The sequence below is a fragment of the Schistocerca serialis genome, chromosome 7 (assembly GCF_023864345.2).
Source record: "Schistocerca serialis cubense isolate TAMUIC-IGC-003099 chromosome 7, iqSchSeri2.2, whole genome shotgun sequence".
NCBI classification, from domain to species: Eukaryota; Metazoa; Arthropoda; class Insecta; order Orthoptera; family Acrididae; genus Schistocerca; species Schistocerca serialis.
Window position 1 is genome coordinate 46289690 of NC_064644.1, and position 25283 is coordinate 46314972.

The 25283-nt window shown below is 39.5% G+C and overlaps 1 protein-coding gene across 1 annotated transcript in view; it reads right to left on the minus strand.

Annotated features, from left to right (window-relative positions):
- LOC126412209 (transient-receptor-potential-like protein) overlaps positions 1 to 25283 on the minus strand; it is a 219084-nt gene that overhangs the window by 31924 nt on the left and 161877 nt on the right. Inside the window, exon 17 of the mRNA XM_050081692.1 lies at positions 13258 to 13505. Within this exon, the coding sequence (XP_049937649.1) occupies positions 13258 to 13505 (248 nt within the window). The remainder of the gene's footprint in view (positions 1 to 13257; positions 13506 to 25283) is intronic.

Genomic DNA, 25283 nt, shown 5'->3' on the forward strand with positions numbered 1-25283 from the left:
GATGTATGAGTTTACTGACAGGTGAAGAATTACATTTGCTGATGACAGAAGTGACATGTTCTCATCACTGACACTGCAGAGGGGAATAACAAGTAATGCATAGTGGTTTACCATGAAATTAACTCCAGATTGTTAAATATTTAGCACTGTTAATGAGGTTGCTTTTTGTAATGATATTCACAATAATAAATATGACTGTTGCATATGTGATTTCACTTGTTGTTTCTGGTGCTCCAGATTTGTATGCTTTGAATGTTTTATAATAGATGTCATCATGAGGGTTGAAGGCTCTGGTTCTTGTGAAGTGTAAAACAGAAATGTGGACAAAACTTGAAATAGTAGAATTCATATGCTTTTCAGTTACTGTTCAGTGATACAAGATGATAGACATTTTCTGATCATAAAGTCTGTTTTTAGTTAGATTTGAAAAATTTAGTTTTGTCAATAATTCCTTTGCATTTTATGATTTCACAAACAGTATTGATGTCACGTACATCTGCAGCAACAGAAGATAAAAGAAACTAAGATTGGATTTTGAGCCTGGGGTGTAAAACACAAACCTGTGCTCTTATCTGCTGTGTTGCCAAGCAATTTACTCTGATGTTGCCTAATAGACTGTTAAATTAGTGTTGAAACTTCATCATTTCGTCAGAAATTATTGAGTGTTGACAACTGAGCCTTTATTTTTACTCTTCTTTCACCCACGAACTTTCCTCTGTGTCGGAAAGCAATCTCTGGAGGGTTTTCCATGTCAAACAGGCCTTAGGCTAACTTACATGGTGGATCTAGCATTGTCACATCAGTGGCATCTGAGTAGTAGTGGCATCTGGCAGACAACAGTAATATTGTGCCAACTATTCAGTTCCCATAGTAATCTTATGCCACTACTACCCCATCCCCTCCCCCCTCAGCAGTCACTGCTGGGGGAGAAGAACGTTGGTGGTGTTTTGTCCCGAAGAGCCATCATTGGGAAAGGCAGTGGACTGATACCCATGGGCATCACTATGAAAGACAGTCTCAGAATGAGGCCCAATGGAATTTGTTTGAGTCACTACAGGATTGGTGAGTCCACCGGGCATGGAGAAACAGGTTACTGCTGATCAGGAGGGAGTAATCAAAGCTGATTTCATGTGGCATCACAGAAGTCCATATGAGGAGGCCACAGGTTACATCACAGACCTACGGTAGGGGGAGATTGTTACACAGATCCAGGTTGGGTAGTGTCTGAGTTCATGAGCCCACACCAGAGTGCCCACCCAGAAGGGAGAGGCCTCACCAATGAAATGCATTGGCAACTGTTACAACATGTCGATGGGTGGCTATGAAGCCACTCTGCTGGGCTACGGCCATCATTTAGTTTGTCCCTATAATGCAAATTTATCATACACAAGTGCAGGAATGCTTAGGAAAGTACACTTGTGCATGCATGCTTGTCAAGCATGCAATTACTTGTGTTGCCACCTTTTATACATCATTTCCTTATATGTGATGGCAGCGAAATAGACCTTTGTTGATACAGTGCTGTTAGCCAAAGGTTTGAGCCTCAAATGTGTCAAGGATGGTTGCATGAAAGAACACTTGTGCAGGATGTATTTGAGTCGTTTTGTTTTTTCATGAATCGTAAATCCAAAAGTGTAAAATAATGTTCTCCGAAAACATAGTCCATTTTGAACTAAGCTACCAGCAGAAAACTTACTGTACGAGTGACATGGTTGTGAATTGAACTGAAAACCTTCCTATCAAAGGCACATTATGGCGTCCACAGGCCCACATATTTGTCTCAGTTGCTTTCAAAGTGGTGACCCACAAGGTAAGTTAGTAGATCGGTTTAGCAACAACACAGAAGAATTAGTGTCCAGGAGTAACTACACTGGCTGCTTGCCTATGAATGCATCTAAGTATATTTTCTGGGATGCATTTTGAGAGGTCTGCACTTCTGTAGATTTATCAGTCACTTGTCTGCGGATTTATCAGTCACTTGATACACTTCTTCAGATTGGGGCATATTTGTATAGGAACTCCAACAACATTCCTCCTGCAACTACCCCATTTTGCTGCACTTGTTGCATGCCACATGCCAGTGGAGCACTTGCTGCATTTGTGAAAAAAGAGGCAAAGGTTATGGCTGGGCCACTACATTGCCACTAGTGTGGCTCATTGCCACAGATGTGGTTGTTTATGAGATCATTGGGGGCCATAGAATAGTCAGGGCCGTGACAGAGGTTGCATGATATCCCATGTGATATAAGTGCCAGGGAGATGACTGCTTCAGTGTCTCTACCATTGTAAACAAACACTGGGCTGCATAAACATTTTCATATGCTTGAGTTATTCACATTTCTTCCATCAGAGGCAGATCTGATTTCATCAGTATGGATTCCTCACTTCCCAGTTGGGCCTAAGTTGCACTATAATGTCTCCCTGATTAAGAGTCTGTAATTCTGCCCATGCAAACATTTAAAGTTGCAATTCCTACTTAATCCCTCCAAGTCAATGGCCCAATCTGCGTATGATTGTTGGGAGCTCTTTTTCTGCTGCCAAAATGTTAATCTGGCTGCAATAATATGTTTCTTCATTGAAAAATGTTCTAGTAGTAAAGAAAATAATGTTGAGAACTCTAGTTCCACCAGATTCTATAGCAGCTCCAGTTTTTATTAGATGATACAGTTGAGGATGTCCTGAGGCAGAAATTTGACAGACCAAGAAATATAACTGCAGTCATTGGCAGAAAAACAACTCTCTCTACATATTGTTCATTAAATGGTGAAAAGCTGTTAACTTGGGTGGTGGGGGATGTGTTCTGCTACATTCACTAACACATGCACTGCCTGTGATATAACATTTGTTAACTCCTGATAACTGGGCACAGTCTGCATTAGTATCATCTGACTAAAATTACATGATAGTTGACACTTCAGCTGTTGTAGCTGGTTTCCTCCCATGAGAGTGCTCAGTGTCATGCCCAAACAGTTTGCTGTTGCCAACAGTTTGTCAGTTATTTCATAATTCTGTTATTTCGTATTTCATGCACTGCACTAACCAAACGACTGGATTCTTCTGCACAACATGTGATTCATCATTATATATGTAGTTACTATAAACAAAGATATCAACTTCCATTAGATAAGCTTCATGCGATATTGTGTGAAGTGAAATTTTTGTATTAATCTGACCTGTGGAAGGTCCTTGGTTCGAATCTCATCCCATAAAGTGAAAATTTTTATTTTTCTAAATTTATTCAAAAGACTTTGATTATTATTTTTAGTCAATTAATTGCTTAAATGTAATTTCTTTTATTTGTAATACTTTGTCACATCATTTGCAATATCATGTTGACTTTTTCATTTGATCTTACTTTCCTTCTTTTCTTCCTATCATTCTTTATTTGTTTGAAATCTGCTTGTGTGATCTATAATCTGCAAGCAAGTGCCAACCAGTATTGATCATTGCTAGATACTGCGGCAGCCCATGTAGCCAGTTGAGGATGGTTTCAGGTAACCAGTGACAGTGAGAAATTAGTTTGATTATACTGCTGAAACTGAAATTTTTCTGTCTTGAGTTTGTTCATAGAGGTTAGCCTTAAATACATTGAACAAAGCAATCATGATTTTAGTTCTGAGGCAGATCTTTGATTGCTGTTTTCTCAGATATGTTGCACTTCATGAGGTTGTGGATAGGTTAGGACATGAGTTTAAATTCAGGGCTAGAAAACTTGTCTCTGCTGCAGTTCAGTCATTGATCACTTAAAATCAGCTGTGGATAGAGCATCTCACATTTCCATCATACCTCACGATGCCTGCTTCCAACATTTCTCCACATTACACATTAACAGCATTTTTGAAGTGATCCACCATGTTTGTCACTTATAAGCAAGCAGTAGCCAGCACTGGACGTGACAACACTGTAGCATCAAGTGACATATGTCAACCATCAAGTAATTTTAATTGGACTATAATCGTAGTTTCTCCATGTTGAAAAACCAACACTCTCGCCATATCACAGAAATTATTGTTTGATTTGTACATGTCATGGATCCAAAGTTGTTGCCACTTTTCTAAAGGCAATTTACTCAAGAACAGTGCAAGGAAATTCAAATCCATATTCCATAACAAAGCCCAGTCTGTGCTGCTGTGTCAGATTTCTGCATGTACCAAAAAGGGTCCACAAATTAGACCTAAGCTGAATCGATAACACACTCGTCTCACACTCCGCAGATTGCATCAGAACTGACTCGGATCAGCCCTGGGCTAACTCATATGCTGGATTCTGTTGTGGTCCTGTCAGAGGGTGCTCCTGACAACAAGTGCAATCTGAGTAGTGGCACCATGGTGGTTCACAGTAATGTTGCAGAAACTACTAGGTTTCCATAGGAACATAAGATGGCACCATTATACTCTGGAATTGCGTTAGGATCTTGTTGCATTGTTACCCTTGTTGTTGAGATGAAGAGTGACATATCTCTGGTAGAATGTGAGACTGAAACTACAAGGCTGCTGAAGCCACAGTTTTGTTGTTGTGAACATTGTTTCACTCACGCAGATATCAAGAAGTGGGGTTAATATAAGTGGGGAGTGGTTAGTATAACTGCATTGTGAAGCCTAGTGCAGGGTTGGCTCAGGTGATTAACAGCATAGGGGAGTTATGTAGGAATTTTACGAAGGAGGATCAGGTAGTGGTAGTGGGTGGAGCAGGGAACAGTCTTGATAGGGACGGGGAATATGATGTAGGTGGTGACCTGGTAAAGATAGCTACTCAAACTGGTGGCACAAATGTGCATTCCGTGCAACTGTTTCATCGTCAAGATCGGCCTTATCTTAATGAGGCTGTGAGGTTTGTTAATATGGGGCTGGAGAGGGCGCTGATGGCAGAGGGGAGAAAGGGATAATGTAGACAATATTAGACATATTTCAGTGGTGCCAGTTGGGTCTATCATTAGATCGAGTTTCACTAGGCTGGCAAAGCTTATAGGTGACAGTGTAGTGGGTGGTGGTTGGATCACTCATGGAAAAATTCCTGTAATAGTTGGTGTTAGAGCTGCACCTTTTTTAGATTGAAGTCAGCTGATAGGTATACCTGCATAAAGGAAGTCCCTCCTACTAAGGGCTCACCTTCAGAGGACATCATGTTTCCAAGCACAGAAGGAATTAGCGTATTTCATCAAAATATAAGAGTTATTAGAGATAAAGTTTGTGTACTGCTTATAGATGTTGACTCTGAAATCATTAATATATCACAGCACCACTTAAATAATTTTACAATTCAGAGACCTCATTTACCAGGATACAGATTAGCTGGCTGTTTTTCAAGGAGTTCCTTGTGGGGTGGGGGAGTGGCTATGTCCGTAAAAAACAGTATTCCATTTGAGCCCATAGATGTATCATGGCACTGCACTGAACAGATATTTGAATGTTGGGCAGAGGCAGTTGAATTTGGTGAAACTAAACTTCTAATTGTTGTTCTTTATTGGTCCCCTAACTCTGACTTCAGAGAATTTCTGCTCAAGCTTGAGAGAGTTCTTCATTCACTTTGTAGGAAGTACCAGAAATTAGTTATATGTGGTGACTTCAATATAAATTTTGTATATGATGGTGCAACAAAAAGGATGTTGGTAGACCTCCTAAATTCATATGATCTGTTGCAGACTGCGTTTTTTCCAACTGGGTGCAGGGGAACAGTAGCACAGCCATAGACAATATTTTTATTCATTCTTCATTACTAGATGGGCATTCTGTTAGTGTGAATGGCCTTTCAGACCATGATGCACAAATTTTTACAATAAAAGGCTTTTGTACTCAACCAAATATCACATGTAACTATACAGGAAAGTTACTCCAACAGCAATAGAGAGTAAACTTTGTCAAGGAACGAGAGTGGCAGGATGTTTGTAGTGTCAATAACATAGATGATAAATATAATGCTTTCCTTAAAACATTTCTCATGCTCTTTGAGAGTTGCTTTCCATTAGAATTTTCTAAACAGGTTACTGGCAGTAATAGGCAACCCAGATGGCTTTCCATTAGAATTTTCTAAACAGGTTACTGGCAGTAATAGGCAACCCAGATGGCTGACTAGTTGGATAAGGACATCATGTAGAACAAAGTGGGAATTATATCAAAATGTTAGAAGTAGTGACAATCAGGCTATAGTAGCCCATTACAAACAGTATTGTAAGGTGCTTGAAAATGTTATTAGGATAGCAAAGAGTATGTTGTATGGAAATAGAATAGCTAATTCTTCACCGGATAAAATTAAAACCATATGGTCAGTTGTGAAGGAAATGTCTGGTCAGCAGCACAAGGTCGACAATATAAAGTCAGTTTGTAGTAAAAATATTTCTGTTACTGATAAATCAGATGTATGCATAGTATTTAACAATCATTTTCTGAGCATTGCTGGTGAGTTAAATAAAAATTCAGTTTCTACAGGGAATCATACAACTTACTTGGCAAATACCTTTTCGAGATTGATGTCTGAAATACTCCTCTATGATATAGACAAGGGGGAGATTGAGTCAATAATTAAATCACTGAAGTCTAAGGACTCTCATGGATATGATGGAGTGCCTAGCAGAAAATTAAAGTACTGTGCTGCACAGGTTAGCCCTCTATTTAGCCAAAATTGTAATTTGTCCTTTAGGAATCGTCAGCTACCTGAACGATTAGAGTACTCAGTAGTAAAGCCACTTTATAAAAAGGGAGAAAGAGATAATGTAGACAATATTAGACATATTTCTATGCCATCAGTGTTTGCTAAAGTTATTGAAATGGCTGTGTATGTAAGGATAATGGATCATTTTATATCCCATGATTTGCTATCAAATCTACAGTTTGGCTTTATAAGTCGCTTATCAACTGAAAATGCTACATTCTCTTTTCTCTGTGAGGTACTGGATGGGTTAAACAAAAGGTTTCAAACGCTAGGCATATTTTTTGATTTAACGAAGGCATTTGATAGTGTTGATCGCAAAATATTGCTCCAGAAGTTGGACCATTGCGGAATATGAGGAGTAGCTCATAATTGGTTCACCTCTTACTTTAGCAACAGTTAGCAAAAGGTCATTATTCACAGTGTTGAAAATGGCTGTGATGTAGGGTCTGAGTGGGGTACGGTCAAGTCGGGGGTGCCCCAGGGATCAATGTTGGGGCCACGTCTGTTCCTTATTTATATAAATGATATGCCCTCTCATATTACGGGTAACTCTAAAATATTTCTGTAAAGGGTGTTGTGTGCAACATTGACTCGGTTTCAAATGGTGCAGTGCATGACCTAAGTTCATGGCTTGTAGAAAATAAACTAACGCCAAATCACAGCAAGACTCAGTTTTTACTTTTTCTAACGCACATTTCAACAAAACCTAACTTTTAATTTCACAGAATGGGCACATGATTACTGAAATTGAACAGTTCAAATTTCTAGGTGTTCAAATAGATAGTAAACTGTCATGGGGAAAGCCCATGTTCAGGATTTTGTTCAAAGACTTAATGCTGGCATTTTTACTATTCAAACGGTGTCTGAAGTGAGTGATCATTCGACATGGAAATTGGTCTACTTTGCTTATTTTCATTTGCTTGTGTCATTTGGTATTATATTTTGGGATAACTCTTCCCATTCTAAAAGGATATTTTTGGCTCAGAAATAGGTGGTTCGGGCAGTAAGTGGTGTTACTTCACGAACCTCTTGTCGACACCTGTTCACGAGTCTGGGTATTTTGACATTGGCCGCTCCATATAAGTGTTCCTTACTGTCATTTCTTGTTAACAAGCAGCTTTCACTCAGTTAATACTTGTCAGAAATCAAACCTGCATTTGGATCGGACTTCCTTAACTCTTGTGCAGAAAGGTGTACAGTATATTGCTGCATCCATTTTTAGTAAGTTACCACTCAAATTCAAAAATCTTAGCAGTAACCTACATGTTTCCTCATGGGTCACTCCTTCTGTTCTGTCGAGGAATTCCTTGAAAAATTAAGCTGATTCTTCTTGTATTGTTGATTGAGTTTACTTGAACTTGTGGCTTGACTGTTTTTGGGTTCATAAACATTTTATTGTTATCTGTTACTACTTTTATGTTGTAATTTCATGTGCTGACACGTTCCATGATCTTAGAGATTTGCTCCTCAATTTGGTCCTAAGGAACTTGACATGTAAATAAAAATAAATAAATAAATAAAATAAAATAGAAAAGAGGGCACTGTCCTCTGACATGTTGGCACCTCGTCTGGCAAAAAGACTGACCAGCATGTGACGTACCTGTGCCGGTGTGCGATATTTTACTTGGCTGCATTTTATATTCTGACAAGAAGACAGTAATTTTTCTTCATGAGAATTTGTACACTGTACAATAACAATGAGAGGCACATGAGTGTTTCAAGATTTATGTACTGACAGGATTCCTGTTGAAATTGTCGGGTAAGTTACTTTAATGTTTCTCAGAGTTTCTGGTTCACTGTGTTTATCTGAATAAGTTTTCCAGTTTTAATTGCATGTCCATTTGCCTCTTAATGTATATTGTTAAACTAGAATCAGGTTTTTATTTAAGCATTTCTTACAGCCATGTATAGAAAAGCTATGCAATATTTACTTGTTCTCATAGCGGCTGTCAGCCAGTCACATGTACCAGGAAATAACTTTTAGCTCTTTCTTCAGCTGATTCTCATTTTATTTAGTATTTCATGTCATGACTGTATTATAGCTTTATTAAACATGAGGAAATGGTCTGAACGTGCATGCAGATATGTGACTCCATTTTAATATGTTGACAAGAAACATCTGCCTCAGCAATCAGTGCCAGACAGTCTTTCAGGTGTCAATATGTGTGTGTGAGCCATTGTCTCAGGAAGTTTGCTTGCAGGGAAAGATTATTTTCACTAAGCACTTAGTTCATATTCTGCAAGAGCATTGATAACCAACATCATTATCATCACCATAACCCTTTATAATTTATGCTCTCCTCTCACATTCCCTTCCACTACCAAATTATCTTTTCCTTGATTATCAGTATTTATGCAACCAACCAACTGTTATTTTAGTCAAGTTGTACCATAAATTTCTTTCCACCCCAACTTGATTAAATACCTTCTCATTAGTTATTGATTTACCCATCTAGTCTTCAGCATTCTCCTGTAGTACTACATTTCAAAAGCTCCTATTCTTTGTTGTGTGAACTGTTTATTATCAACATTTCACTTCTGTACAGCACTACACTCCAGATAGAGAGCTTTAGTAAGTACTTCCTGATATTTAAATGTATATTCAAGCTCAATGAATTTCTCTTTTTCGGAAACTTTCTCCTGTAACCAACCTGAATTTTGTATCATCTCTAAATCAGTTATTGTCAGGTTATTTTATTGCACAAACAGCAATTCTCATCTACTACTTTCAGTATCTCATTTCCTAAGTGAATTCTCTCAGCTTCTCCTGATTTAAATCAGCTTTATTCCATTACCCTTGTTTTACTTTTGTTGATATTAATCTTATAACCTGTTTTTTGTACACTACCCATTCCAGGGAAATGGATCATTTGAAATTATATATAATGGGAGTTAGTGAAGTTCAGTTTCAGGAGGAATAGGACTTCTGGTCAAGTGAATACATGGTTATAAATACAAAATTAAATGGGGTAACGCAGGAGTCAGCGTAATAATGAATAAGAAAATAGGAATGTGGGTAAGCTACTATGAACAGCATAGAGAATGCATTATTGTAGCCAAGATAGACATGAGGCCCACACCCACCACAGTAGTACAGATTTATATGCCAGCTAGCTCCAGAGGTGATGAAGAGATTGAAGAAATGTATGACGCAATAAAAGAAATTATTCAGATAGTTGAGGAAGATGAAAATAATGGGTGTGTGGAATTGGGGAAAGGAATGAAAAACAAAACCACTTGATAGAGTTTTGCACAGAGCATAATGTAATCATCGCTAAAACTTGGTTTAAGAATCATATATAGAGGTTGTATACATGGAAGAGACGTGGAGACGCTGGTAGGTTTCAGATTGATTATATAATGAATGATACGGCATAGATTTAGGAACCAGACTGTAAACCGTAAAACATTTCCTTGGGCTGATGTGAAGTCTGACCACAGTTTATTGATTATGAGCTGTAGATTGAAACTGAAGAAATTGGAAAAGTGTAGGAAATTAAGGAGATGGGACCTGGGTAAGCTGAAAGAACCAGAAGCTGCTGAGAGTTTCAGAGGGAGCATTAAGCAACAGTTGACAAGAACAGGGAAAAGGAATACAGTAGAAGATAAATGGATAGCTTTAAGAAATGGAATGGTGAAGGCAGCAGAGTGTCAAGTTGTAGAAATCCTTGGACAACGCAAGAGATATTGAATTTAATTAATGAAAGGAGAAAATATAAAAATATAGTAAGTGAAAGGGGATGCAAATGTTTAAAAAGCAAAATTGACTGGAAGTGCAAAATGGCTAAGCAGGAATGGCTAGAGTACAAGTTCAAGGATTTAGAAGCATATTTCACAAGGGGAAAGGCTACCACTTACAGGAAAACTGAAGAGACCTTTGGAGAAAAGAGAAGCAGCTGTATGAATATCAAGATCTCAGATGGAAAACCAGTCCTAAGCAAAGAAGGGAAAGCTGAAAGGTGGAAGGAGTATATAGAGGGTCTGTACAAAGGAGATGTACTTGATAGCAATATTACAGACAGGGAACTGGATGTAAATGAAGATGAGATGGGAGATACGGTACTGCAAGAAGAATTTGACAGAGCTCTGAGAGTCAAAACAAGGCCCCCGAAGTAGACGATATTCCATCAGAGCTACTGATCGCCTCGGGAGAGCCAGCCATAACAAAACTCTTCCATCTGGTGTGCAAAATGTGTGAGGCAGGCAAAATAACCCCTGACTTCAAAAATAATGTAATAATTACAATCCTAAAGAAAGCAGTTGCTGACAAGATGTGAAATTACCAAACCATCTGTTTAATAAGTCATGGTTGCAAAACACTAACACGAATTCTGTACAGAAGAATGGAAAAACTCATAGAAGCTGACCTCGGGGAAGGTCAGTTTGAATTCCGGAGAAATGAAGGAACACATGAGGCAGTACTGATCCTACAGCTTATCTCAGAAACTAGATTAAGGAAAGACAAACCCACGTTTATAGCATTTGTAGACTTAGAGAAAGCTTTTTACAGTGTTGAGTGAAATACTCTCTTTGAAATTCTGAAGGTAGCAGGGGCAAAATATGGGGATTGAAAGGCTATTTACAACCTGTATAGAAACCAGACACCAGTTATAAGAGTCAAGGGAAGGGACATGAAAGAAAAAAGCAATGGTTGAGAAGGGAGTGAGACAGGTTTATTGCCCATCCCAGATGCTATTCAATCTGTACATTGAGCAAGTAGTAAAGGAAACAAAAGAAAAAATTGGAATAGGAATTAAAGTTCAGAAAAAAGAAATAAAAACTTTGGGGCTTGCTAACGAAATTGTAATTTTGTCAGAGACAATAAAGGACTTGGGTGAGCAGTTGAATGGAATAGACATTGTCTTGAAAGGAGGAATAAGATGAACACATTGACAAAAGCAAAATGAGGATAATGGAATGTAGTCAAATTAAATCAGATTATACTGAGGGAGTTAGAGTAGGAAATGAGACACATAAATTAGTAGATGAGTTTTACTATTTGGACAGCAAAATAATTGATGATGTCTGAAGTAGAGAGGATATAAAATGTCTGCTAGCAATGGGAAGAAATGCATTTACGTAGAAGAGAAATTTATTAATGCTGAATGTAGATTTAAGTGTTAGGAGATGTTTTCTGAAATTATTTGTCTAGAGTGTAGCCATGTATGGAAGTGAAACATGGTCAATAAACAATTTAGACAAGAAGAGAATAGAAACTTTTGAAATGTGGTGCTACAGAAGAATGTTGAAGATTAGATGGATAGATCACATAACTAATGAGCAGGTACTGAACAGAATTGCAGATATAAAAACAAAATTATGGTCCAGATTGACAGAAAGAAGGGATCTGTTGATAGGACACATTCTGAGGCATCACCAGTTCAGCATTAGGGAGAAGTGTGGAGGGTAAAAATCGTAGAGGGAGACAGAGAGATGAATACGGTAAGCAGATTCAGAAACGTGTAGGTTGCCACAGTTTTTCGGAGGTGAAGAGGCTCATACAGGATAGAGCAGCATGGAGAGCTGCATCAAACCAGTCTTTGAACTGAAGATCACAACAACAACATCCATTCCAGTCAAATGATCTTTCAAGACCTTGTTGTGCCCATCTTTTGAAAATGTAATCTAGTCAGATACTTTAAATTTTAAAATTTTGAGTGAAAATAGTTATTGTGTTTAATGAAGTCTAAACCAGATTCCAGGAATGTTTTAAAGTTTTCAGTTTAACTTATCCCATCAATTGAAGTCTCTTTAGTAGATATGACTTTTCGCAATGAATGTCATATTCGGTATTTCCAGGTTCAGGACCCTACTTCCACCCCAACATCTTTTTAAAAAGTATGTTATAAGTAAAGTAGTTGCCAAAGTTCACCATCGACTATCTACAGCAACATCAAGGTGTCACAATGCAGAACTTGTTAGGTTTGACACTGTAATTCATTTGTATACTTACACATCAAAGATCTCTCAGAAATATATTGTTTTTTGCTGTGTCTCATTTCCTAATTGTTTTTTGCTGTGTCTCATTTTTCTAAAGTGCTGGGAAGTTCTATGCTGGTGTATAAAACGTTACCATCAAAGGATTTGTGCTCTTTACAGCCGTGAGGAAAAGTATATTGTTACTTAACATAGAAAAAAATGTACTTCTGCTTGTGTATAGTGTATTTTCACCTGGAATAAACTGCATTTTTAACTGGGAAATTCGGGAATTTTTTTTCTTGTCCACATATATATCACATAGAAACATCAGATGGGAGAAATGTAAGTTATGTAAATTATTTATTACTGACATGAATTGCAGCTCAATGATAAATTAACAGTAAGGAGTAGAATGTGGAAGGAAAATTATTGAGGGGAAGAAACGGAAGTAACAAAAAATAAGGAATGTGGCGGTGTTTAAAAATCAAATGCACTGCAAAGTGTATGCTGACAATTGCATACTACAGTTAACTTCAGTGAAAGTACATTCCTTGCAGTGTACTATTTTTTGTAATGTATCACAGTAATTAAGCAACATTTTGTGCCAAAAATATTCATTTTGGCTAATGGAGAAAGAATAAGTATAGTTGCAAATACCTGATAGCAGATACTACAAAACAGTGGTATTACCTGCTCGTGGTGGTTTCCAGCTTCCAGGCTGGCTGCCAGCTGGAGACCCACCAACTTCTTCTGAAATGTCTTTAAGTAGTTCCATTATTGACTCCCCTGTTGTCTCAGGTAATGGAATGGGTGATGCTGCACGTGAGAGTCCAGGTACAGGACAGCGTGAGACCAACTTCTGAGCCTGTTCCATAGCCTTCTGCAGACTCTGTTGATTTTTGAATGACTCACGATTATTGCATCTGCCGATCTGGGATCTGAAATTGAATCATTTAACTTACGCTAGCAATTTGTCATAATACATCTTTCTAAATAGCCAATTTACTACTGGAGGGAAGCATGGAGGGTAAAAATCATTGACGGAGTCCAAGAGATGAATACATTAAGCATATTCAGAAAGATGTAGGTTGCAGTAGTTACTCAGAGATGAAGAGGCTTGCACAAGATAGAGAAGCATGGAGAGCTGCATCAAATCAGTCTTTGGACTGAAGAACACCACAACAACAAATAGCTAGTTTCCTACTTTAATTATATTTTTAATGGACCTACTTGAGATACATCAGCTTGTCCTAATGTACTATAAATTTGTGGTGTATAAACTAACTTATTAATTGAAGATGGTGTAATTATTTAGCAAGATTCTTTCTTTCAGTTGAAATCCAAGTATGTGTACATATTCACACATGAGAGGAAGAAAGAGGGGGCATCAGAGGTGAAGTAATGAAGTGTAATGAATTCTATAGAATGATCAGTTCCAGTGTATCAGTTTGATGATCATCAGGGAAAAAGAAAACAACATCAAAATATGGAAAACATGTACATAAGTAATAGGTAATGCCATATTATACAATAAATGTGTACACTAGGCTTTACATTATCTGTGCTTCATTTGCCCATGCGAGGTTTCAGATACAGCTTATAACATCCTAAATACACCAGGGTAAAATATAAAGAAAACCTTTCATTTATGAAAGACAGAGGAAGAAAAATTTATACAAAGAATGGAGTTTATCCACAAAAAGACTTACGTCCAGTCCAGTCCAGGCCATATCGGAGTTCCATCTATTACAAATAGAGTCTACCAGAATGACAATGTGGCCAATGTGATAGCACTCATGATGTGCACACCGCTGATTGTATCAACCCACACAGAGGAGAGTGTCAGATTGGTGCTGCTGTGGCTTATATCCCTGCATTGGCATGATCTTTTCAGAGGGCATACCTGAGAATCTGTGCCATCGGAGTAGTGGCATCATAGTGGTTGATAGTAATGTTGTGCCAGCTTCTTGATTTCCATGTTGATGGCTGGTGGTGCCACTACACAAACAATCTGGATTCTTGTATCCACCTGGTATCCATTGTTACACAGTAAAAGTGTGTACTGTGAGCTGGCCCATCTCCAGGCCACTTTGAGAGATGTTGCTGCAATCAGCACTGCTGTCACAGACACTTATTCCTCTCCTGCACTGAATATCATGGCAGTAGTCTTCTGCCAGGTGGCTATAAAAGATGCCACCTAGCCAAAAGAACCAGTTCACATTGGGATTTGCTGTGGGACGATTGTCGACCACATCCTGCTGGTCCCTCAGTGGGAGCTCCCTTTGCCCAAGTGCAAGCGTTTGCCCTGAGCCATGTCCAAGTCTTCATTTTGTGTGTTATCCAAGTTCGCAACACTGGCCACCAATGCCTTCGCTCCGAGCTGTGTCCAAATCTTCATGCCACATCTCCACACTGGTCAACAATGCATTTGCTCTGAGCTGCATCTGAGTCATCACTCCACATTTTGTCACTCTGGGGCTTATGCCAGCGGCACCCATTACCTGTCAGTGGGCAACTCATCATTGCTCCCATGTTAATGCCAGCTGCAATTGTAGTTCAACCATCAGTGCCCATCACTCAGCATCATTCACAACTGCCCTGCTACCTTAATCCAGCCAAGTGCTTCCGTCTCGGCAGGACCTCTCTCCTGGACCACCCTCGAGCCCTACCACTTGGCATGGACCACACCAACATCACCCTCATAAGAACTCTACCAGTGAAATGTCAGTGACTATTGATGGAATGTAACCGAGTAGTGCTGATTCAATCCGAATGTCTTGTTGTATTCAATTTACAACTGTAAATAAAGTTCATTTGTTGTTGCTATCTGGGTATGGGAATTGGCTTGACTCTCTCAGCCATGACACAGAAATATAAATTACATGTCTAATTAACCTGAGGTTCTTCTTGATGAACTGTTTGTAGTATGTACTTTTGGTTTTGTTTAGGTTTTAGCCTTGCACATTTGTGTTATTATCAATTGTTTATGGAACTGTTCACAGAAAAAAGATGCACAGTTACTTTCAGTTTTTGTGTAAGTACTTCTTTGGAAATCATGTAATTTCCTCAGATTTACATATACATTTATCATATATCATATTATCTTATTTTTTCTGTTTTTTACTTTTTATGCAGACACCTGACTATAGCCAAATTGTAAGACTGAAACGAATTGTAAAATAAAAGTTTCTTGATAGCTGAGTGATTGTGCATTGTGCACATCAGAGTATTCTAGTCTTTTACTGAGTATTTAAATTAATGAGTATCTTTCTTTGCATTTATTAGGGAAGTCACGCATTACATTTCCTGTTAACTGGAAGTAATCTCACTTTTGCCTCCTGTGTAAACATCATTGCCATTGGATTAGTCACTGCTAAGCAGAGACAACATTGAAACTTCCTGGCAGATTAAAACTGTGTGCCCGACCGAGACTCGAACTCGGGACCTTTGCATTTCGCCGGCAAGTGCTCTACCATCTGAGTATCTCATCTCCTACCTTCCAAACTTTACAGAAGCTCTCCTGCGAACCTTGCAGAACTAGCACTCCTGAAAGAAAGGATACTGCGGAGACATGGCTTAGCCACAGCATGGGGGATGTTTCCAGAATGAGATTTTCACTCTGCAGCGGAGTGTGCGCTGATATGAAACTTCCTGGCAGATTAAAACTGTGTGCCCGACCGAGACTCCAACTCGGGACCTTTGCCTTTCGCGGGCAAGTGCTCTGCCATCTGAGCTACCGAAGCATGACTCACGCCCGGTCCTCACAGCTTTACTTCTGCCAGTATCTTGTCTCCTACCTTCCAAACTTTACAGAAGCTTTCCTGCGAACCTTGCAGAACTAGCACTCCTGAAAGAAAGGATACTGCAGAGACATGGCTTAGCCACAGCCTGGGGGATGTTTCCAGAATGAGATTTTCACTCTGCAGCAGAGTGTGCACTGATATGAAACTTCCTGGCAAATTAAAACTGTGCGCCCGCCTGAGCCTCGAACTCGGGACGTTTGCCTTTCGCGGGCAAGTGCTCTACCATCTGAGCCGAGAAGTAAAGCTGTGAGGACCGGGCGTGAGTCGTGCTTCAGTAGCTCAGATGGTAGAGCACTTGCCTGTGAAAGGCAAAGCTCCCGAGTTCGAGTCTCGGTCAGGCACACAGTATTAATCTGCCGGGAAGTTTAATATCAGTGCACACTCTGCTGCAGAGTGACAATCTCATGCTGGAAACATCCCCCAGGCTGTGGCTAAGCCATGTCTCTGCAGTATCCTTTCTCTCAGGAGTGCTAGTTCTGCAAGGTTCGCAGGAGAGCTTCTGTAAAGTTTGGAAGGTAGGAGACAAGATACTGGCAGAAGTAAAGCTGTGAGGACCGGGCGTGAGTCGTGCTTCGGTAGCTCAGATGGTAGAGCACTTGCCCGTGAAAGGCAAAGGTCCCAAGTTCGAGTCTCGGTCGGGCACACAGTTTTAATCTGCCAGGAAGTTTCATATCAGTGCACACTCCGCTGCAGAGTGAAAATCTCATTCTGGAAACATCCCCCAGGCTGTGGCTAAGCCATGTCTCCGCAGTATCCTTTCTTTCAGGGGTGCTAGTTCTGCAAGGTTCGCAGGAGAGCTTGTGTAAAGTTTGGAAGGTAGGAGACGAGATACTGGCAGAAGTAAAGCTGTGAGGACCGGGCGTGAGTCGTGCTTCGGTAGCTCATATGGTAGAGTACTTGCCCGCGAAAGGCAAAGGTCCCGAGTTGGAGTCTCGGTCGGGCACACAGTATTTATCTGCCAGGAAGTTTCATATCAGCGCACACTCCGCTGCATAGTGAAAATCTCATTCTAGAGACAACGTTATTGAGATCTATTGGAAACTATTTGTCTGCGCACTTCTTACAACCAGTGCTACATGCAGCGTCAACGTTTATGAACTTCTTTTCTCCTACTACAACTTTCTCCCTATCTGCCAGATTTCTTTTTTCTCTTCCATGCATTCCTTCGCCTCTTCATACTTTTTCACTGGCTGTTGCATACCTTTCTGACTCTCGCTATTATTATTGCTGCTTCTCTCTCTCTCTCTCTCTCTCTCTCTCTCTCTCTCTCTCTCTCTCTCTCTCTCTCTCTCCTTCTCTCTCCCTCTCTCATTTATTTTTGTTATTAATATTTCCTTAAGTTTTAGAGTCATCAATTTTTCAGTTGACGTGATGTTGCCACCATCGTTTCTTATGTTATACTAAATTTTTCTTCCCTATATAACTACTACACCCAGTGTCTTAGGTAATCTGTTTTTCATCTTCTAATCTTCGTCTGTCCGCTATTTTTTACCCTTTCCCATCTAATACTGCTTCCAGCGTAGTGCGCACTCTACATGGATGCTGTGGCTGGTCCTGCAATAATCTGTTTCTGGTAAGTGCTTTCTCCTTTCCTCATCTATTTGATTGTAATACTTCTGTGTTTTGTACTTTATCTGCCCAAGCAGTTTTTAACATTTGTCAATAGTACCACATTTCAAATGCTTCTCTTTTGTTCTTCTCCAGATTTCTGATGGTTCACTTTTTGTTTCCATACAAGTCTGTGCTCCAAGCGTGTACTTTCAGAAACTGCTTCCTCAGTTCCACATCAGTATCTGAAAATAGTATTTACGAGGGTCACTCCAAAAGAAATGCACACTATTTTTGTAAAAATACAGTTTTCATTCTGCATGCGTGAAAGTTTTATAGTGTGTAGATACATCCTTCCCACTTGTTTTCAGACTTAGTTCTACCTGTTCCTGTGACTGGCGCTGTCACAGCATGTCTTCAAGATGGCTGCTACACTTGACGTTCATCAGAAGCAACTTGCTGTCGTAGAATTCCTGTGCTGTGAAAACGGGACAGTGGGAAACATCCACAAGAGGTTGAACAAGGTGTGTGGAGATGCTACTGTTGATCACAGTACAGTTAGTCAGTGGGCAAGCAGGTTATGCGATGAAAGTGGGCACGGCAATATTGAGGAATGTCCTCACAGCGGCAGGCCTCATACTGCACACACTCCAGACTATGTGCGGACAGTTAACGAATTGGTGACTGCTGACAGACGCATCACAGTGAACAAATTTTCACGCTATGTTGGGGAAGGAAGTGTTTGCAGAATACTGAAAATGTTGGCAATTAAAAAGGTTTGTGCCAGGTGGGTTCCCAGGATGTTGACAGTGGCTCACAAAGAAACAAGAAAAACGGTATGCAGCAAACTTTTGGAACAGTAAGAGAACGGTGGAGATGAATTTCTTGGAAGAATTGTGACAGGTGATGAAACATAGCTTCATCATTTTTCACCACAGACAAAGAGGCAATCAATGGAGTGGCATCATGCAAATTCACCCAAGAAAAAAATTCAAAACCACACCTTCTGCTGGAGAAGTTATGGCTATGGTGTTTTTCGATTCTGAAGGACTCTTGCTTGTGGACATCATGCCATACATATGTGATGACACTGAAGAAACTTCAAGCTCGACTGAGTCGTATTCGACCACATCGGCAAAAGCAGGATGTTTTGCTGTTGTGCGACAATGCACGGCCACATGTCAGTCAAAAAACCATGAACGCGATCACAAAACTCGGATGGACAACACTGAAACACCTGCCTTACAGTCCTGACCGGGCTCCATGTGACTATCATCTCTTTAGGAAACTGAAAGACTCTCTTCGTGGAACAAGGTTTGAAGATGATGACTCTCTTGTGCACGCTGCCAAACAGTGGCTCCATCAAGTTGGTCCAGAATTTTACCATGCAAGTATACAGGCGCTGGTTCCAAGATGGCGTAAGGCAGTTGAGAGGGATGAAAATTATGTGGAGAAATGAAAATATTGTTCCTAAAGGATGTATCTACACACTGTAAAACTTTCAAACATGTAGAATAAAAGATGGATTAAAAAAAAAAATAGTGTGCATTTCTTTTGGAATGACCCTCGTCTTTGCAAAAGCTTTCCTCATCTGTGCCAATGTACTTCTGATATCTTATTTTCTTTGACCATTCTTCCTAATCTTGCTTCCTAGAAAGGACATACTCCCATTGCCTTCTGCATCTGCATGCCATTGATCATTGGTGATTCTTCTGCCTTAAGGGCAAAATGGTGCCCTTTTGCTGCCATTTTTATTCAAAATGTAAACAACACATGCGATCAATCCCAGTACCCAGGAAATTATGATTAGTAAGCAAAGATGCTACTCATAACTATTACGTTAGATGCTGTTTTGTGGCTTCCTATTGGCCCATTTCATTTCATATTGTTATTATTCTCCCTCCTCCCTATGAACCATAGACCTTGCCGTTGGTGGGGAGGCTTGCGTGCCTCAGCGACACAGATAGCCGTACCGTAGGTGCAACCACAACGGAGGGGTATCTGTTGAGAGGCCAGACAAACGTATGGTTCCTGAAGAGGGGCAGCAGCCTTTTCAGTAGTTGCAGGGGCAACAGTCTGGATGATTGACTGATCTGGCCTTGTAACATTAACCAAAACGGCCTTGCTGTGCTGGTACTGCGAACAGCTGAAAGCAAGGGGAAACTACGGCCGTAATTTTTCCTGAGGGCATGCAGCTTTACTGTATGGATAAATGATGATGGCGTCCTCTTGGGTAAAATATTCCAGAGGTAAAATAGTCCCCCATTCGGATCTCTGGGCGGGGACTACTCAGGAGGACGTCGTTATCAGGAGAAAGAAAACTGGCGTTAAACGGATAGGAGCGTGGAATGTCTGATCCCTTAATCGGGTAGGTAGATTAGAAAATTTCAAAAGGGAAATGGATAGGTTAAAGTTAGATATAGTGGGAATTAGCGAAGTTCGGTGGCAGGAGGAACGAGACTTTTGGTCAGGTGAATACAGGGTTATAAATACAAAATCAAATAGGGGTGAATAAAAAAATAGGAGTTCGGGTAAGCTACTACAAACAACATAGTTAACACATTATTGTGGCCAAGATAGACACGTGGGCCATGCCTACAACTGTAGTACAAGTCTATATGCCAACTAGCTCTGCAGATGACGAATAAATTGGAGAAATGTATGATGAGATAAAAGAAATTATTCAGATAGTGGAGACGAAAATTTAATAGTCATGGGTGACTGGAATTCGATAGTAGGAGAAGGAAGAGAAGGAAACGTAGTAGGTGAATATGGATTGGGGGTAAGAAATGAGAGAGGAAGCTGCCTGGTAGAATTTTGCACAGAGCACAACTTAATCATAGCTAACACTTGGTTCAAGAATCATAAAAGGAGGTTGTATACATGGAAGAAGCCTGGAGATACTGGAAGGTGTCAGATAGGTTATATAATGGTAAGACAGAGATTTAGGAACCAGGTTTTGAATTGTAGGACATTTCCAGGGGCAGATGTGGACTCTGACCACAATCTATTGGTTATGAACTGTAGATTAAAACTGAAGAAACTGCAAAAAGGTGGGAATTTGAGGAGATGGGACCTGGATAAACTGAAAGAACCAGAGGTTGTAGAGAGTTTCAGGAAGAGCATAAAGGAACAATTGACAAGAATGGGGGAAAGAAATACAGTAGAAGAACTTTGAGGGATGAAGTGGTGAAGGCAGCAGAGGATCAAGTAGGTAAAAAGACGAGGGCTAGTAGAAATCCTTGGGTGACAGAAGAAATACTGAATTTAATAGATGAAAGGAGAAAATATAAAAATGCAGTAAATGAAGCAGGCAAAAAGGAATACAAATGTCTCAACAATGACATCGACAGGAAGTGCAAAATGGCTAAGCAGGCATGGCTAGAGGACAAATGTAAGGATGTAGAGGCTTACCTCACTAGGGGTAAGATAGATACTGCCTACAGGAGAATTAAAGAGACCTTTGGAGAAAAGAGAACCTCTTGTATGAATATCAAGGGCTCAGATGGAAACTCAGTTCTAAGCAAAGAAGGGAAAGCAGAAAGGTGGAAGGAGTATATAGAGGGACTATACAAGGGCGATGTTCTTGAGGACAATATTATGGAAACGGAAGGGGATGTAGATGAAGATGAAATGGGAGATATGATACTGCGTGAAGAATTTGATAGAGCACTGAAAGACCTAAGTCGAAACAAGGCCCCGGGAGTTGACAACATTCCATTAGAACTACTGACAGCCTTGGGAGAGCCAGTCCTGACAAAACTCTACCATTTGGTGAGCAAAATGTATGAGACAGACGAAATACCCTCAGACTTCAAGAAGAATATAATAATTCCAATCCCAAAGAAAGCAGGTGTTGACAGGTGTGAAAATTACCGAACTATCAGTTTAATAAGTCACGGCTGCAAAATACTAACGCGAATTCTGTAGAGACGAATGGAAAAACTGGTAGAAGCTGACCTTGGGGAAGATCAGTTTGGATTCCGTAGAAATATGGGAACACGTGAGGCAATACTGACCCTACGACTTATCTTAGAAGCTAGATTAAGAAAAGGCAAACCTACGTTTCTAGCATTTGTAGACTTGGGGAAAGCTTTTGACAATGTTGACTGGAATAATCTCTTTCAAATTCTGAAGGTGGCAGGGGTAAAATACAGGGAACGAGAGGCTATTTACAATTTGTACAGAAACCAGAGGGCAATTTTAAGAGTCGAGGGACATGAGAGGGAAGCAATGGTTGGGAAGGAGTGAGACAAGGTTGTAGCCTCTCCCCGATGTTATTCAATCTGTATATTGAACAAGCAGTAAAGGAAACAAAAGAAAAATTCGGAGTCGGTATTAAAATCCATGGAGAAGAAATAAAAACTTTAAGGACATTGTAATTCTGTCAGAGACAGCAAAGGACTTGGAAGAGCAGTTGAACGGAATGGACAGTGTCTTGAAGGGAGGATATAAGATGAACATCAACAAAAGCAAAACGAGGATAATGGAATGTAGTCGAATTAAGTCGGATGATGCTGAGGGAATTAGATTAGGAAATGAGACACTTAAAGAAGTAAAGGAGTTTTGCTATTTGGGGAGCAAAGTAACTGATGATGGTCAAAGTAGAGAGGATATAAAATGTAGACTGGCAATAGCAAGGAAAGCGTTTCTGAAGAAGAGAAATTTGTTAACATTGAGTATAGATTTAAATCTCAGGAAGCCGTTTCTGAAAGTATTTGTATGGAGTGTAGCCATGTATGGAAGTGAAACATGGACGATAAATAGTTTGGACAAGAAGAGAATCAAAGCCTTTGCAATGTGGTGCTACAGAAGAAGCTGAAGATTAGATGGGTAGATCATGTAACTAATGAGGAAGTATTGAATAGGCTTGGGGAGACAAGGAGTTTGTGGCACAACTTGACAAGAAGAAGGGATCGGTTGGTAGGACATGATCTGAGGCATGAAGGGTTCACCAGTTTAGTATTGGACGGCAGTGCGGAGGGTAAAAATCATAGAGGGAGACCAAGAGATGAATACACTAAACAGATTCAGAAGGATGTAAGCTGCAGTACATATTGGGAGATGAAGAAGCTTGCACAGGATAGAGTAGCATGGAGAGCTGCATCAAACCAGTCTCAGGACTGAAGACCACAACAACAACAAACAATTATTCTCCCTATTAATGTTCTTTTGGATATGTAGCTGTTTGGGAATTATTATTTCCCTTTAGTTCTCCTCTTGTTCTCTACTTTTAACCTCCTGTCGTTCTTATTTATGTTAATTGCATTCCAGACACATTAATATTACACTGTTGATGTTGACAATAAATTAAACTTTAACAATCTTTTCTGCTAATATTTTTCCTTTTTACTTACATTTTTTACATTCATTGTACTTTCGTATTTTTGTGAGCCATTGGTACCAATGCTCCAGAATACCATCTCAACCAGCAGTTAAGCTCTGCAATTATAGGAAGATGATACATGTTTGCTGTGCTACTAATCTTGTGTAATATACTAATGATTCTGGAACCTCAACTGTCCTGATGTCTGTTCATCAAAACAGCAGACAGCTGGGCTGTGCTCGATATTTTTGGTTGAAAAATTGAATTGAAGATGTGACAAAAGTAAATGTCAAAAGGTGAGAGAGTTATTAGTAATAAAAGTTGGGAGTAGAACTGAATTTAATACATGGTGTGTACCAGTTCCTTTAGGGCTGCCTGTGAGAAATTCCAAATTGCAACACTATCTTAGTGCGAATTACAGCATTATGACCCTTGAAGTTTCAACAGATGCCATGTACGAGATCAAAGAGTTAGCATCGCTGCAGCAAGCACCCTGGCCATGAATGTCTGACACTCATTGGAAAATGGTGGTAGAGCACCAAGGCAACATCAATTTTTGGGCTAAATTTTGTGTTAATGGGTGATTGACCCAAATACTTAGAGGTAGGTTCATGATCACTCCTCCACAACAATGTCTGAGCCCACAAAGTGAATATGTGGGTGAGTTTTTGGCCAGCAAACTGATCACAGACTGTAATTGGCCTCCTCAACTTCTGGTTGTTCCAGACATTGAAGTTGCCAGTGACACAATTAAGGACATGCAAGAAAATTGTGCTACACTAATAAATGCAGCTTGACAAAAGGACTGCAGTGACTGTGTTTCAAAACACTTTTAAAGTGATTTCAGCTGTTAATTGCTTCATGGGAAGACTATTGTGAATAAATACAGTGCTTTTGTGGACATAATACATGACTTTTTATTTTTTATAGCTACAGTCCTAACGAGACTGGGACATAATGTGTAAGATTGTCCTGCACTGCTCTTCCTCCACTTCAAAATCTACTCATTGTTGTCACCATAATACTGTATTTACCCAATTATAAGATGGGGTTCATTGTATTTGCAAACTGATCTACTGCTGCTGAGGTCAATATTTTTATTGTTGTGTAATAGATTAATACAGGGGTCATCTCACATTTACATGTAAAACATCAGTAGTTGAAGTCACTGGTCATTTGCAGATCTAATTTGAAGAATTTAGAAGGGTTGGGTGGGATTGGGAGGAGGGACAACTTGATTGAGCACTAAGGTGAATGTGGGGAGGGGAGTGGATAGTGAGCAGCAAATTTCATTGTGTTTACCAACCATGGGAATTTAGACTGCGTACCTTTGCTTTTTGTGGAAATATACCATGTTTAAATTGCATTTTGCCTGAATCCATTATTAGTCGGACTTGAATTACCTTTAAAATTGGCAGATACTCAAAGTTGCACAAACATTCAACAGTAGTGTAAATAAGACAGTAAATTAAGCACTCTAGACAGTATATTAACAAATATGGCTTTAGAAAATAGAGTAATAACACATCCAAAACTTAAAAAAAGTAACAAAAGCAAATATTCATCACAATGATGTATTAAATTATACATTATTTGAAAGAATGTAATGTATGCATGAGCATAGGTCACTCGCTACTCACAAAATATAATTCTGAGAAGTAGAAAGACACAAAGAAATGATCAAAATTTCCATAGTTTTGGACAAAGTCATTCACAGCCAGTGAACACACAGCACTCTTACATACATATCTGCATTTGTCTCTTGTTACTGGAGTCTGACTGAGCAAGTAGGTAACCAAGGTCTGGCAACAGTGCCTATGTGTCTTGACATAGACTGTTGCAGCTGCAGGAATAGTTTTGAAGAAAATGTCAGCACTATTTGTGGCTTTCTTATTATTTTAAACTATGTTTGGTTTCTGCTCCCAGGACATTATCGAGTGGTATATGCCAAGTGTGCTGAAGGAACATAATTGTTGTAGATTAAATTAAAAACAAAAGTGCAAATTAAGTTGGCATCTTCTTTAATAGATAATAATAAT